This window comes from Eurypyga helias, unplaced genomic scaffold, assembly GCF_000690775.1.
Source record: "Eurypyga helias isolate BGI_N326 unplaced genomic scaffold, ASM69077v1 scaffold10440, whole genome shotgun sequence".
NCBI lineage: Eukaryota > Metazoa > Chordata > Aves > Eurypygiformes > Eurypygidae > Eurypyga > Eurypyga helias.
In genome coordinates this window covers 1-15,320 of record NW_010225039.1, presented here as the reverse complement: position 1 = coordinate 15,320, position 15,320 = coordinate 1, and the positions used below count along the sequence as shown (strand labels likewise).

Here is a 15,320-nt window from a genome sequence, read left to right as displayed (position 1 = left end):
AGAAAAGAAAATCAGTTTTCAGAGTTGTCAAATATCAAGATAAGCACACAGCTTGTCTTTCCAAATCATCTGAAACAAAAAGAAACCTCAAACATTACAGTAACTTAAGATAGTGCACTATACCACACACATAATGTGGCCAAAACTGATTATTTTTGATAGACATTAGTTATCACAATTCTTTTCCAAAGCAGGAACATAAAAAGTAAAATTCAAAAGTTTCAAACATGTTATTTGGAACGTTCACTTCTTGGCAGTTAGTTTATCTTCACTGTTGACTGGGATTATGCCACTGCATTCTTCTGTCTTTGACACGGGATGCTTTATGAAAGCACGTCTAATTACATCAATATCACGTCCTAAATGATCCATCATGGTCGATACAATCGAAGGTGGGCCCTCTAAGTCTATCAAAAAATACCTGCAATGAGAAACATACACACAATTAAAAAAGAAAAACACTGTTCTGTGGGATTTCTTTAATGAAACTTGCTAATCTTTTCTTACATTTTGGTACTAGAATTGGTTTAAATAAAAGCTCAGTATTATCTTGATTTCAAATCAGAAAAGTTCAGTTGAAGCAGGCTCAGCCTGAACTTTTCTTCATTGTACATCACTGCTTACCCAAGGACATTAAAAGAGAGCTTACTCTTCTTGTACCTATTCCATTCATTTCCACACCTGGATTAAAAAGAAAGGGTGGCACATTCATTTCGCCTACAACAAGCATTCCCCTTCTTCAAATTCACAGCGTTGTTTCATTGGAGAACAGTTGCCAGTGGGAAACATCTCAAGCTCGTAGACATACAGGCACTTTTCTTCTTTTAAAGCTTGGCTTCGGGGCCGACTGGAAATTAAAACAAGGCAGCAAAAGAAACCCAAGGAGACGGACTTATCCCAAATTAGGCGCATCTTTGATACGACCACGCCTTACGTTTTCAAGCCTAGGGTGCAAGCTGAAGCAGCGTACAGGCGATGCCCGCTTGTGCGGCTGGCCCTTGGTGAGCATACTGTCGTGCTGACCTTGGCGGGGCCGGAAAGGTCTTCCACGCGTGCACAGCACATATAAAACACTCCGCTCCAGCATCCACCGCACAGCCATCTGACATCTATAAAGGAAAAAATGGCCACCTACCTACAGGAAGGGGAACGTTGCTCCCCATTAAGAGCTTAGGTCACCGAGGCCACTTCTGCATGAAACTCCTTTGCTGAAGAAGTGAAACTTCTTCAGGAGCTCAACCATAATTTTGCAAGAGGCTTTTAAAACTACAGTACGCCCAAAGAGGCAAAGAGGCCTGCTGCACTTCATGAGCCCCACTTCAGACAAGGGACACAACTACACGCTGCGCATTAACTTAATTCCAGACACGCAAATTCTGTCTCTTAACACGAGATGTACCTTAAATTCAGCAGCAGCATTATGTCTTTTGTTCCTGCAAGTTATGAGCAACCTAGTGCCAGCCACCATGCTAATGAAAAAAAGAGTGAGCCACAGCACTGGCCATTCTTCCTCCCTCGAAAAGCTGTGAATGAACCAGCATTGTCAAAGGACCTGTATCCAGGTCACTTTTAAATCCCTCTGTCTGCATTTGACATGGCACTAACTATAGTACAGTGAAAAGACAACGCAACTGTCTCAGAAAGCCTGCTGAATAGAACTAACTACACACCTCGTTTCCAAGACTGGCAGTAATTTAAAAGGCTAAACATACAGCCCAGCACTTCCCACATACCTATTTCATTTTATTCTTTACACACCCTCTTATTAAATCTCCCCTTTTCCTCCTAGTCCACTCAGGTACACCTCCCCATCAAGCACTGGTATCACCCGATAGTGATATCCCTTAAATTGAGTCACATTACCCAAGCAGGATCAAGCATCCCAGTTCACTTTAATGACCGGACCTAACAGAGAGGAATTTGTTCTGCAAGAGGTATGGATTCTTGTTAAGTCAACTGTAGCATGAGCATCACACTTCACAGCCCACCTTCATAAAGGTAATCTTGAGCGCTAAGTCCCCACGTCTAGAGTCTTGAGCAGGAAGTACGGGAGGATGGAGTCAGGAACAACCGACACACTCGTGCTCTTCATGCCGCATGGAGTTCAGTTTTGTCCAACTAAACACGTTACCTCAAAATATGACACACAGAACAGCCCTATTGGGCCAGAAATGACTCAAGCAGCGTGTGTTGGATTATGGCACAGGGGTGGAATCCACCCATGGAAAACGGGGCGAAGAAATTTCCCCATAGCCAGACATCCTAATTCTGAAAATTTCAATACCCACAATTCAGCTCTGAAGTATTTTTTTCAGAAAGACCAGGCTGAAGCACTGAATTCTTGCGCATGAGGGGTCTGAGGGAGAAGAGTCTCCCTGCAGCCTGTACTGAATCAATGAGTCCTCCCAAAGACATGCCCAGCTGGTGCGGGCTGTGGCCGAGCATCCCCGAAGCCAAGGGACCGGTGCCAGGTCACGTCAGCAAAGGTGCTGCTCCTCGGACTGCAGCAGGGCCACTGGGAGCTACAGAATAACTTGCCTCAAGAAGGATTTGGAGGAATTCTGGTGGGCTCTGTCCCCCTCGCAAACCCTCACAGGCTTCAACAGGGAACAGGATGCGGCTTAATATATTTGGAAAACTGAACTGCCGACCGTTTTCTGGCCTCCAGGATTAGGAGATGACACCTGGTTAAAAGTTTAGGGAGAAAAACAATTTTTAAGCTTGGACAATTAGTTAGAAATACGGCACAGCAACATCTGAAGGATGCACGCCCCTTAAAAAGGGAAAGTCATTTTTTCTGTTAAAGCCATTAAAAGCCACTGGTAAATTTAACAGATGACACTTAACTCTTCTCCTTGGGAAGAAGCCTTCCAAATCCTCTCACAGTTGCAACTAACAGAAAGGAAGATGGGGGCGGGGGGGGAAAAATTGTAACTGGTGTCCCACCACCACTCTCATGCCCCCTTCCCTCAGCGAGAGCTGATTCTGCAAACCGCGCTCTTTGCCGCACCATTTCAGTCCCACCATTCCTTGGGAATTTCATTTCATTTCTGCTTGCGAGTCCTATGCTGCTCTTCATTGTGTTCCTAAAACGACAAGGGCTTGGTTGTTTTTTTTTTTTCCCCTCCAAAGGCTGCTTTGCAACTTTGTGCTTTCTCTCACATTAGCAAAGGGTGGAAATTTCCACTGACGCACTGTTGATAACTGAAGGAGAAGAGGGGGATGGGAGGATGAGCTGTTGCAGCATATCTTTATGACTCCTTGCAGAATAGGTTATTTTATCTGAGGATACAAAACTGCAGTAATTGGGGACAATGAGAGTTTTTTAAAAACAACCATCACTCTTCAACGTTAACAAGCAACGATTGCCTTCCTGTGCCAAAAAAAAGAGAGAAGGAAAAGAGAGCCAGCATTAAAAAAAAAAAATAGTTTCTTCTCTTTCTTTAATGAAGAAATAAACAGCTACGAAAGCAATAGCCAAACACAACTGACAATGTAATCCCTGAGGAGAGCTTCAACCCTTTCCCCCCAAATATATATATATATTTAAATCAGCTGTCACGAGGCCGTGGGCTTTTTTTAATCCACCCTCCATAAGGCACGCAGCAACCTTAATTTCAGGCAGTGATCTATGACCCGATACACAACGCTGTAGCTACTGTTTGCGTAGTAAACAAACTCAAATCCCAGAGAGATGTGAAGACAGGGAAAAATACAGGAATGCAGGAGGGAAACCACTTCATTCTTGCAAGCAAAAATGCAAAAGCATTTAGGCTCCCTAGGAGTCAGCCGAGTCATCAGGGGAGAAATGCAGGAAAATTCCACTGATTCACTACGAGACCACAGTTATTTTTGTCATCCTGCTCGACTGTAAATAGAAGGATGATTTAAATACAGGAGGGCAGACTGAAACGTATTAAAAAAATGCATTAACTGAAAAAAATTCTTTAAAAAAATCATATCATCTCAAATGAAGGAGAACATGCCTTTGCTTATGAGAGGGGGAATTTTTTTTTTAAAAAAACAGGTTTTATCTAATGTTTTTTAACATATTCAAGCCAGAAATTGTTTGAACCTTGAGTCCTAAGGATACTCAAATATTTTGTTTTCAAATGGACAGTCTAAGACTTCAAAAGAACCCTGAAGAGCACCCGAATCAAAACTCGCTTTTAAATCCTCCCAGAATACGACTCCATCAGCCTGGGGAGCCCAGGGAAAAGCACAGGTACAGTTGACTCTGAGGTGGCTTTGTGGTCCCCTGGTTGTGCCCAAAAAGTGCCTGTATGGTTAAATTCCTCCTTTAGCTCGTGGCAGTAAGACTATGTAAGCTTCCTCAGGGGGGAGGTGGAAGGTGCAAAGGCCAGAAAATGCCCCTGACAAACAGGTAGAGGGGAAGCATTGAACAGGGAAACAGGAAAGCACATGGAGGAAAGCGAGCTGCGGCACTCGGGGGAGAGCAGCTGGACATTCACTCTCACCAAGGTAATCCTACAGAAATGGAACCGTTTTGCCACCAGAATCACCACTTCACCTTTGGTACCTCCATGTTGCTCTGAAGAGAAGTAGTTTGCTTTTCTTCTCAACCCCGGTGGCAGCTGCCCTTCCTCGGCAGGGCAGGCGGGCAAGTTCATGCTCTGAAGAATTACCGTCTTGTAGCTGGAAGGACTACTGCACCTGCCACTTTTAGCTTTTAAAACACAGGTAGGGAATAGATGGATGTTCCTTGAAAATCACAAGGACAGCCACTGGGAACTACCCAATCAAACCCAAAAATCTGGTGCCTTAGTGACTAGAATGTGCCACAGCAATGACGCAAATGACCCATAATGAGCAAGTACTTGGGGGAAAAATACATTTTACCATCCACAGTCTCCAGAAATTTCATTTGCCAAATTCTATACATAGACGCCTGTTATTAAGCTAATCAAATAATGGAGAGACATTTTGGAGCATTGCAGAAAAATACGAAATATCCTGTTAACAACGCAAAAGAGAAAGCAACCCAACGTATTGGGAGTATCTGAAAAGTCACGCTCACTCGGCAGCGTTTGAAAAGTTTGCAAAATTATTACGAGCAGGGCTGAAGTTACGCAGTGAGTATTAATTCTGCTTGTGTCACTTCTCTGCCTTCTGTATAATTCACAGCTTAAAGTCCCCCCAAATGGTCACTGATTCCCACCCCCTTATTTAAGAGCGGCCACCACATTTAATCAACGTGCTTGCACAAGGATGGCGCAGAATTTAGTGTGTCAGAAAACGACGTTGGCACCTCAACATCACCAACTACTGCACCATGCTGTTTCTTCTGAAAAGCATCAGAATTGCAAATTGCACTCCCACAGAAAAGGAGAGGGGGAAAAAAAACAGTTTCAGGGCTCTGATACCTGCAGCACCTGCGCACTTACATCTATGTGCATGTGGACAAAAGCTTTTCAGGGAAAAGCAATGGTTCAGCTCATCAATGAAGAAAGCCCCATCTAGTGGAAGGAGACAATCAATTTAGCAGAAAATACTACAAACGTGGGTAGTGCAGAAATACACAAACAGGTTTGTTCTCCTCCAGGTGCATTACAGACCCAGAACTCCTCTGCTGGAGCAGATCGAGGTGCTCTACATATCTGAACAGAAATAAACCACACAGGTTGTGCATTAGCTAAAGATTTAGTTTGGTGGCATTAAGAAAGGAAAGCTTGCAACCTCTGCCATCTGTTTTTCTTTGCAACCTCTTTCATCTGTTTTTCTTTCCTTCCCTTTGGTCTTCAATAGCCATCAAAATAAGCAAGGAAGCCTGTCTGAGTAAAGCTAAACACGTCAGGACATTCATCTGCAGGATGAAGTCCTTTAACTATGCAACAGTTTGTATTTTACTACAGGGTGGAGAGAAGCGTTGTTAAAACTTGTAAACACTCGAGAGAACATTTCTGATGGCTACTTATTATTTTACTCTTACAAATAATTTGAATAAAATCGTATTCAAACAGCGTGGGTTACTGAAAGATACTTTGGCATCTCTTGTCCACATGGAATACTATCCTGCTGCAAGCTGCTTGTTTAAAAATAAGTTGCGTAAGTACAGTTCCTAGGCTCAGGTACTTTCTGGGAAGAGCAAAAGTTGGAACGTGTAATGTAATTTACATAGATATGTTTCCAAAACTCTTAAACAACATGAGCTCAATTACTGACATACTCCCCTTAATACCCATTTCTTGTGCATCAGGCCAGCGAGTCACCAAGAAATCCCTGGCCATCTTCAAGGCCAGGCTGGATGAGGCTTTGAGCAACCTGGTCTAGTGGAAGGTGTCCCTGCCCATGGCAGGGGTGTTGGAACTAGATGGTCTTTAAGGTCCCTTCCAACCCAAACCATTCTGTGATCCTATGAAATGGGAGACTCGTGTCTCCTCTCCGGAGCACATGCTTTGGCAAAGCAACGTTGCATCACGTGGCACATAATGTTGTCAAAACACAAGGTGCTCCTGCAGAAGGGCCAACCGCTTCAGACCCTAAACAGCCCAGAGTGGGTGGGAGTGATTTGTGGGAAGGTCAGGACATCCTCCAAGCCCTCTCTGCCACAGCAGAGGGGAAGCTCAGTGCTCCCAGGGAGTAATTGCAGCTCTGCAGTGCGTGGAAGCCAAGCTGAGTTCAACATGCTGCATCCTTGGGAAAGGACCTCCTTGCCTCCCTACTCTTCTCCATGGCACAAACAAGGCCCTGGCACAGCTAACACAGCACCTGGGTTTTCTGCCTCCTGATCCCATTAGATGCCATCAGTATGTCCCTGTGCTCCTCAGCGGACCCTGACAACCAACGTGGTCCATGCATACCTCCTACAGAAAATTCCCATTGCACATGTTACAATAGGCTCCCAAAATACAATTCAGCAAGAACAAAAGTGAGACCTGAGGAGTATGCTGTTTCAGAGAACAAGTGGGCTGATGAGATAACTGGGAGTGAACAGCAAAACAAAAAGAGTAAGAGACAAGCAAGCAAATAACAAAAGAAAAATGCCATCTTTTCAAAATCAAATTTGAAAGGGAAAAAACCCCCAAGGTGATGAAAAACTGGCAAATAGAACATGGAAATTGTTATGAATAATAAGAATTACGCAGAGTTTAGCTCGAGAACTCACAAATAAATAATGAAAACGTGAGGAGAAAGGTCTAAAAACATTACTGTTTTACAGGTAGATTTAATAGGGGAAAGCACACAAATACACAAAGTAGAAGGGAAAGGCCACAGTGCTCTACCAATTCACAAAACCGTACTATATCTGAGCACTGACCAGGCTGATGTGTGTCATCACAACAGAGATAACAAAAATAAGAATGGAAGCAACATTTGGAGGGGAAATAAAATCACTAACAACAAGTCTCCAGGGGTTAGCAAGATACACGGTATTTAAAACCCGGTTACACCTGGGCGTTCTCTTCTCCCCAAAGCCCCTATCATAGCTCCTTCCAGTTTAATAGATTCCCTAGCGGGAAAAAGTTTCAGCCACTACCTTCCCAAAGGAATGTCTGAATTTTTTTTTTTTTTTTTTAAAAGATCTGTTTTGCAGCCACCCTTGTACCATCTCCCCTGGAGTAAAAATATCGTACATACCAACCACGTCCCCCAAACCACCTCCTTTATCTGATGCCCTGAAGCATGAAGTGTCACAAGCATATGATTAAGGCATAGCCTGGCAAGGCCAAAGAAAACAGGTACGCCACAAAGGGCAAACCCACAGACTGTGCTACTGAGATCTATCATTTCACAAGCAGCTGCAATATTCTCCAGTTTGGCACTGACCAAATATGCAGCAATGGCTCCGAAATGTTATCACCCAGCCCTGGTCTGTGGACCCTTTATTTGAAAGGCACTTTGAGGGATTCGGTGCTTCTGTATCATCTTCAGCAGCCAACAAATCCAGAGTTTAACATTCCTTGAATTCAAATACTAGTACACACCTTATTTAAATCAGTTCATTTTTGTTTGTTCCAGAAATAAGCACCTCCTGACACAATATTAAAAAAAAAATTGCACCGTTAAAGGCAATTTAAATACAGCTCATTAAAACCCATAAACAAGTAGTGGATAGTAGAACAAGTATTTGGCACAAATCTATTGCCCATTAGGAGGTAAGGTTAGGAATCCTTATTTACATTCTTCCCCTGTTTTCTCAGAGCCACAATGGCCATGGGCAAATCACTCACGTTCAACGCCTCAACTAAATTTACATCCCTAACCCACGCTAAAACCAATGTGTCCTTGTCACATTTTATTCTTCTATAAGGTGAATAGTATTCGTTACAATTCTGCGAGATGTGACTTGATTCACGCTCTTTAATACTTTACAAACAAAATATTAATGTTCTACTATGGCAATTAATACCATAATCGTGAATTAGATTCACCTGCAGTTTAAAATACCAGTAAACAGATGATCTAAAAATTATATTCCTCAGACGTATCCACACAGTTCCTGAAACATAATATTTTCATAATTACTTAAATGCAAAAGCTGTCAATATTAGGTCTCTGAAACATACATATAAACATACAAAAAAGAATGATGCTTCCTGACAGAAGAGATGCATTTAAGAGAGAGACCTAAATTTGTTTTAATATACCCTCAACACACATGTACCACCTGCTCAGTGAATACAGTTCTCTAAGAAGCAGCAAGTCAATTATATGTATGATCTTAGGTCTTCAAAGCTGCTTGGGAGAGTAAAACTGCTCATTCTAGTGACAGCTGTGGGCCACAATCCCCTATGGCAGGCTTTGAAAAAAATCTCAGCTTTACAGATCAATTGGCAGTAAAATTCTCATTCTCTGTAAAGTCTCCTGGATATCCTTAAATTTGTAATGTGCCTGTAATGCAGTATATCTGAGACAGATGATGCCAAAGCACTGCAGAACTCCGAGGGGGAAAAAGCGCTTTATTAAGGAGAAACTATCCTCCCTACTGACCTAGGAATATGTATTTTCCGGTCTAACTCTTTACTGTTCCCTAAAGACACTACCAACACCCAGCTAGATCCAGCAGTAGCTTTGCCGTGCACATCACACCCGTGTGTCCTTTCGCTGTCAATCGCTCAGACTTGAACTGCAGTTAAAACCAGAATTAATTAAATGAAGAAAACATATAGCAAAAGTCTGTTACGTTTTTCAGGCAACCAGCCCACAGATTTGGGGGGATTCCATGCCGTTCTGAGTGACAGGAAGACTGTTTGTGCAGCGGTCGCTAGGACAAGAGCTGTCTCTAAGAGACATGCTATTAAGCTGTGACCCATGCTACAACTACTGCATTGCACTAATTTTCATACAATTTGTTGCTACGAACATTGTGTTCTGCTACTTTTCATATAATTCACCAGCCAGGAGGTCCAAGGAAGTAACAGATTCAGCATACAACCTAGTTCTCCAACCATCTATGTACTGGAGGAAATAAACTAGTGGAAGTTCTGCTAAGAATCACAAAACTAAAGTAAAGTAAAACTTACAAAAGCAAACAAAAAAAACCCCACGCGAAATTAAAAGCTTCGGAAGATTCAACACACTCCTCCCACGCTAGACACACAGTAATTTGCACACTCACAGAAGTCTTTACAGTTACTTTAGAAAAAGCCCAGACTAAGGAAAAGGTGACACGCTCTGTACTACTTAATACACCACTCTACACCAGCTTGCTAAGAGAGGGAACATGGAAAGAATTAACAATGGACTATGAAGGAAAAAAGACTGTAGGATTTCTAAGTACAGGTATATATGCAAGCTTAGTGATGTATCTTGAAAAGCCTTGGGTTTTGTTTAACTTTGTCCTGCTAAAAAAAAAGGTAACTTTTTACAGACAGTCTAAAGTAGAGCTGACTAATTTTATAAGGTGGATCAAGAACAGACTTTTCACTTCCTATTCCTAGATTACATTTAATATCCTGAGTAACTTATTCTCCAGACCACATAAAATATTGGATGGTGTACCAGGAATCCACCATACCTGTACACTGAACTGCAATCTCCCCAGTAAAATCTAATGAAATACTATTCTCCCACATTACCAGGCACTGAAACTGTTTCCCCTTGCTATATCTTGTGTCTTCTGAATTTGGGTTCTCCAATTAAAAGCACAGAAGACAACTATTTCCTGTAGTACCCTCTCTCAATCACGTCTCCCTTCCAAGAAGCCAAGCAGTTTAGGCGAGGGAACCGTCATATTCACATACAGAGGATCCAAATCCAGGGCAAGCACAATGACTGCTAAACATTTAGAGACAGGAGGTGGAGGTGGCATAGTGATAGTGACATAAATCTGATTGCTTCCTGCCCGTGTTTCAAGCCACGACGAGAATTATTTTCTACTAAAACATTGCCTCATTCAGAACACAAAATACGTCTGCTCTGAGGACTCTACAAAGAAGAGGATTAGAGTCTACAGATCCCCTCACTCTGCTTATTAAGTAGGTGATCTGCTACCAAAAAGGAGTTAAGCTATTTTAAACATCTGAAAGATCCTTTGGAAAAATGGCTTCTAGCCATCTCTGCTCCATAGTCCGTGTGATGCTCGTTACTGTCTTCTCCTGTCCTGGTTTCCCCACTGAGGAACCCAAGACCTGATCTGCAGGGGTACTGCTACACAAGCCAAGCAGAAACCATCACCTGAAGCAGTGAAATGTTAGTGTGTGCTAAGTACTCCAGAAAAAAACACAAATCTAGAAGGTAAAAGTCTCAACTTCAGCATCCAAAGTTAGTGGAACTTAGTCCCTCTGCCTTAGCTCCCCACCTGTACAAGGAGAGTAACACCAGCTCCTTGTTCTGCTGAAGTCATCGGAAAGGACTTTCATGCTTACAAAATGCTTCCACTCCAACAGAAGGATAAGGTAATTAGTAATTTTGTCTTGAGACTAGGCTTTGATTAGCTCTCGTGTGTAGGCAACAAGACTTCATCCCAAAATGCAAAACTGGCAGAATCAAGCCATGTTTCAAAGGACACCACAGAGCGGGAGTGCAAGTCGTGGCCACACCACCATTGCTGTCAGTTAAGTAACGGGCATGTGGTGGAGAATTACTCCCCTACTTTCCATCAGTCTGCCTTAACTGGCAGCTGTCACCACTCCCACTTCGCAGGAGAATGAAGAGGTCCTTAGACGAGGGAGTGAAACTGTGAGTCACCCCCAGGGAGATAATCCAAGAAGGACTTCATAAGAGGTGCACCCCTGGAATCACCTTGCCTCCCCCAGTGCCAAACGCCCCTCCAGGAATGGGGGCAGGCAGTCAGGTTGGCCAGCCATGGGATAAGCACAGTTGCATTATAGGGATTCGGAGGAGCTAGAGGAGCTTTCGGCTAATTGTTATTTTGATTACCGCAGGCAGCCCCAGCACCTCACGGGTTGCCTAGCAACATTTCTCACTCCTTGGGAGAGCCAGCATCCATTTCGGAGGTGGCCTCAAGGAGCAACACCACATCAGCGTAAACGAGCAGGGGGTGCGATCCACAGCACCTTCCTCCTGCACTGTGCGGGAAGCCCGACATCCCAGATGCCAATTCAAAGCTTCATTTAGATTTACCCTACTTCCCGTAAATCATACGGTCATCTGTAACATCCTTAACACAAACCATAGCAGAAACACAAGTCTTGCGCACGGTAATTAACATTTAGTTCAGATGCACTAGAGAAAAATAATCAATCCTGCCAATTAGCAACCAGCAGATTAAGTACGGCTTTGATCAGTAAACAGCCTGACTGGCTTGGAAAAGTGTCACGTAAAACTGACATAACAAAATAACACAGTGTATGTTGGGGAAAGTAGCTCTGCAGGCCTGGACTTGGGCTATTTGAAACAGGACAACTAAACACCAAGAAGCAGCCACCACCACACAGAAGGAAAGACACCAAACACGGGAAGCAGAACACACACCTGCACAAACAGCCACCCAACCCCTTACTGGCATCACAGACATTACAGGTGTCCTCCCGAAAAGCACGAGGAAGACCAAACCATGAGAGTTACTCAGGTACGTTTGAAAGAAGCACTTTAAGGATTTTTAAGGAAAAACGCATCATACACACCCTCCTCTTCTGTGGCGCTCCTTGTGCTTGGAGATTTTGTACGGTAGAGACCTTTCTCCCAGGTTTTCTAGGTTCCTCACAATGGCTCCTCTCTCCATAAGAGCCTCAACAGTGCGCTTCAGCACAGCTGCAGTCTCGGGCTTTAAAAAGAGAGAAAAAAAGAGAAAGCGGGAAATGTACACAAATCTGGTTATTAGATTGCACAACTCAGGGCTGGAAGAGATCATTCTGTAACCCAAGAGAGCAAAATGGAAGCAGACCTTCTCCTGAGGGTGACAATTTTTAAGAACAACCAACCAATTCCTCTGTGACTTATGGCAAAGTTTCCACCGATTTGGAAGTCAGGCCCCAACCACAACAGGAAAAAGGAAATAGCTGATGGATTTAACTCACCTGGTATCACTTTGGCTGACCCTCGCACAGGTGTTAAGTAAATATATTTGGCAGAGAGCAGTTACGAACTGGCAAGAGTTTTAAGGTCCCTGGCCGATCGATGCGCATTAATATTGTTCACCGCGACACGTAAACTGAACAGTGTAGGGGAACACTAATCCTTGACTCGCTACGGAGACAACAATTAGCACCACCTTCATTTGAGATGGTCATTTCTACTGCACGCGCGTAACAGATAGTGGGACCCCTGGCTAGATGACTGCACACCTCATTACTTGCACACAGCTGACAGCCAAGCCCTTTTAAGAGTTAAGGAACTGACGTGCGGTAATTAGTCTAACATGCAGAGATTTCACTCCTCAGAAAAACAAGTTTGAGGGACAGGCAGCCAAAAAACAGTAGGTAAAACAGATGCAACGTTTTCTCGCTCACTGCATATCAGGGCTCTTTAGAGTGCTGAATCATTTCGGTAATGACACTCAACAATATCTATGAAAATGTTAATAAAGTACAAATTAGAATGTTTTGAAAACAACTGCAAACTTCTAGACTCTCAGCAACAAGAAGTACTTTAAGAAACAGATCTCCTACAGAGAAAGGAAACTAAATGGATGCCCAGCTGAACACTAACCACACCGTATAGCTTTCTTCTGCGATCCTTGCAGTATTGCACCTCAAGATGCATTCCCGAGTCTGCTTGTCCAGTGAGATGGACGCAGCTGTAAATGAGAAAGTAATTAAAGAGCTGATTTTAAGTTTTAATCATATTTTATTTTGATAAATCAAACCACCATAATAATTCCCCTATGCCTTCGCAGACAGGAGAAATCTTGTGTAAGCCTTCGATCACCTTATGTATAAGAGGACCAAAAGTTAGTTTAAGTCTACAGCAGAGATGCACACCTTGACTAAGAAAAAGGCTTGTTGAATGTCCAGATCCCTTAATGGAAACTGGTGAAAAAAAGGTGGTTCCAGACTCCACAACATGGAAAGCAGTCCACTCTCTGGCGTGTGAAGTTTCTCTTTCATTTTCCTGAGGATACAAGATGAGGTGAAGCAGCCACCAAATGCAGAGCAGAAAAGTTCAACGTGTGGTGTTTTGCAACGTTGATGCGTCTTTGAAAGACCTGAAGTGCTGACCGTGTGAAACGTTTTCTGGTTCCATGGGCTAAGTGCCCTGTGGCAGTCAAGAGTCAGTCACAGGATCACACCTACTGCTCCCCACCATCAATCAGAAATTTTATCCCATTCTCTCCAGCTGCATAAACTGTTTGGGAAATTTATTTTCCAAACAAACAGCCTGAACAGTTATAAGGTTGGCAAAAATGCCTGGACTTTTTTTGCCAACATGTGTTTAGATGGTGTTCTGTAAAACAATCATGGGGACCAGACAAGTATGTTCACACGCAAAGAGAGGGTGCTACCTTGCCAAAATTCTTCAGTGTGTTAAATCTATTGTTACTCACAACAAACAAATACTAAAGGTATCTTTTGTCACAAGGTGAAAAGTTAGGATGAAGGGATTAAGAGATTTTATGGTTTATACTATATAAATGTAAATGGTGCTTTAGCTCAAAATCAGGAACAACACTGCTTTTCAGTTGACACCACAGGGGATGGCTGCCTCCATTACCATCCACCAGATTTTCAAGTAAGCACCTTTCATGCTTATGACCTCCTTCCCCAAAATGTTTGCAGAACTAATTGGGTCTCCCTACAACTTTCTGGCCTCTCGCCACAAAGCAAGCCCTTCTCACAAAAGTCTGAATTTCGAGATTTCCAAAACTCGTTTGAGCTTACTTGGAACAAAACCAGCATGTTCAAAACTGACAAAAGAGAGACTGACAGATGGACAGGCAGACTGCAACTATACAGCCCTTTGCTAGTTAAACAGCATAAACCCAATTCTGAAAAATCATGTAGGCACTTGCTTGTTGATGCTACAGCTGATGATGCTGACCAACTGTTGATGCTGTCTGTGTTAATACTTTCATTACCCCCTTTAAAGCTATCTTGTCTCTCAGATACTTCTGCATACTAGATTCAAACACGAGAGAGTATCCCATCACACAAGGATTTTCTTCCAAGAATGGATTCTTAGTCTTCTCTGTATGCTCATATTTTGTGTTACTTTTTGTACGTTTGACAACTACCACCAAGAAGCCACATGCAGTCCTCTCTCTCCCCACAAGCCCAAGCAGAGGGACAAGCAAATACTACCAGAGAAGAACTGGGAAGCAGCAGGAGCTATGGCATGCTGCTCCCTCAGTACTTCGAGGAGTACTCAAGGAGTGGGAAGAGGGACTGTGAAATCTGCTGGAATCTGACAGGACTGAAGGTTAGGAACAGAACCAAGAAGAGTCAAGTAAGGAGGTCGACTAACGTCTTCACAATGCCAGCAACTAGGAGAGAGCACAGAACAAAACCTCTCATTCTACATCACACCCACATGTTGCTTCGCCATAGTGTGAAGTGTTCTTTCAACTTCTGCTATTGGAGAAACATTAGTAACAGCCAGAGGAGCAGCTCCGCTTCATTTGACCCTGTCCTCCACACTTCACAAATGTCAAAACACAAGGGGAGAGAGGGGAGCAGAGGCTCTTTTCTTGCAGTTTTCCCCACGAAGAGTTTCTACCCAAGCTCCTCATGGCTGTTTCAGCTCACCATGCATGGCACAAAGGCAAGAGAAGCTGGCCCAAACTCCAGACAGGCTTTTTGCTGCTTCCATCAATGCAGGATCTCAGCACTCAAACCCATCTAAATCAGGATCTACCAGTGAGACACTCTAATTTGTTGTGAAACAGCAGCTTCACACAGACAAGCCAAAAACCAGGGTAACAGAGCTGTTAGGGATATCCATAGAATCATAGAATCATA

General features: G+C 43.2%; 1 protein-coding gene across 1 annotated transcript; it reads right to left on the bottom strand.

Moving 5' to 3' along the window:
* Positions 1-243: 243 nt before the first annotated feature.
* Positions 244-13,162, bottom strand: MRPS6 (mitochondrial ribosomal protein S6; the record flags this gene model as incomplete). The annotated part of the gene is made up of 3 exons (XM_010147862.1): positions 244-421; positions 12,051-12,190; positions 13,075-13,162. Coding segments are annotated over 3 exons (406 nt in total), but the record flags the coding sequence as incomplete, so codon positions are not given.
* Between the last annotated feature and the right edge of the window lie 2,158 nt (positions 13,163-15,320).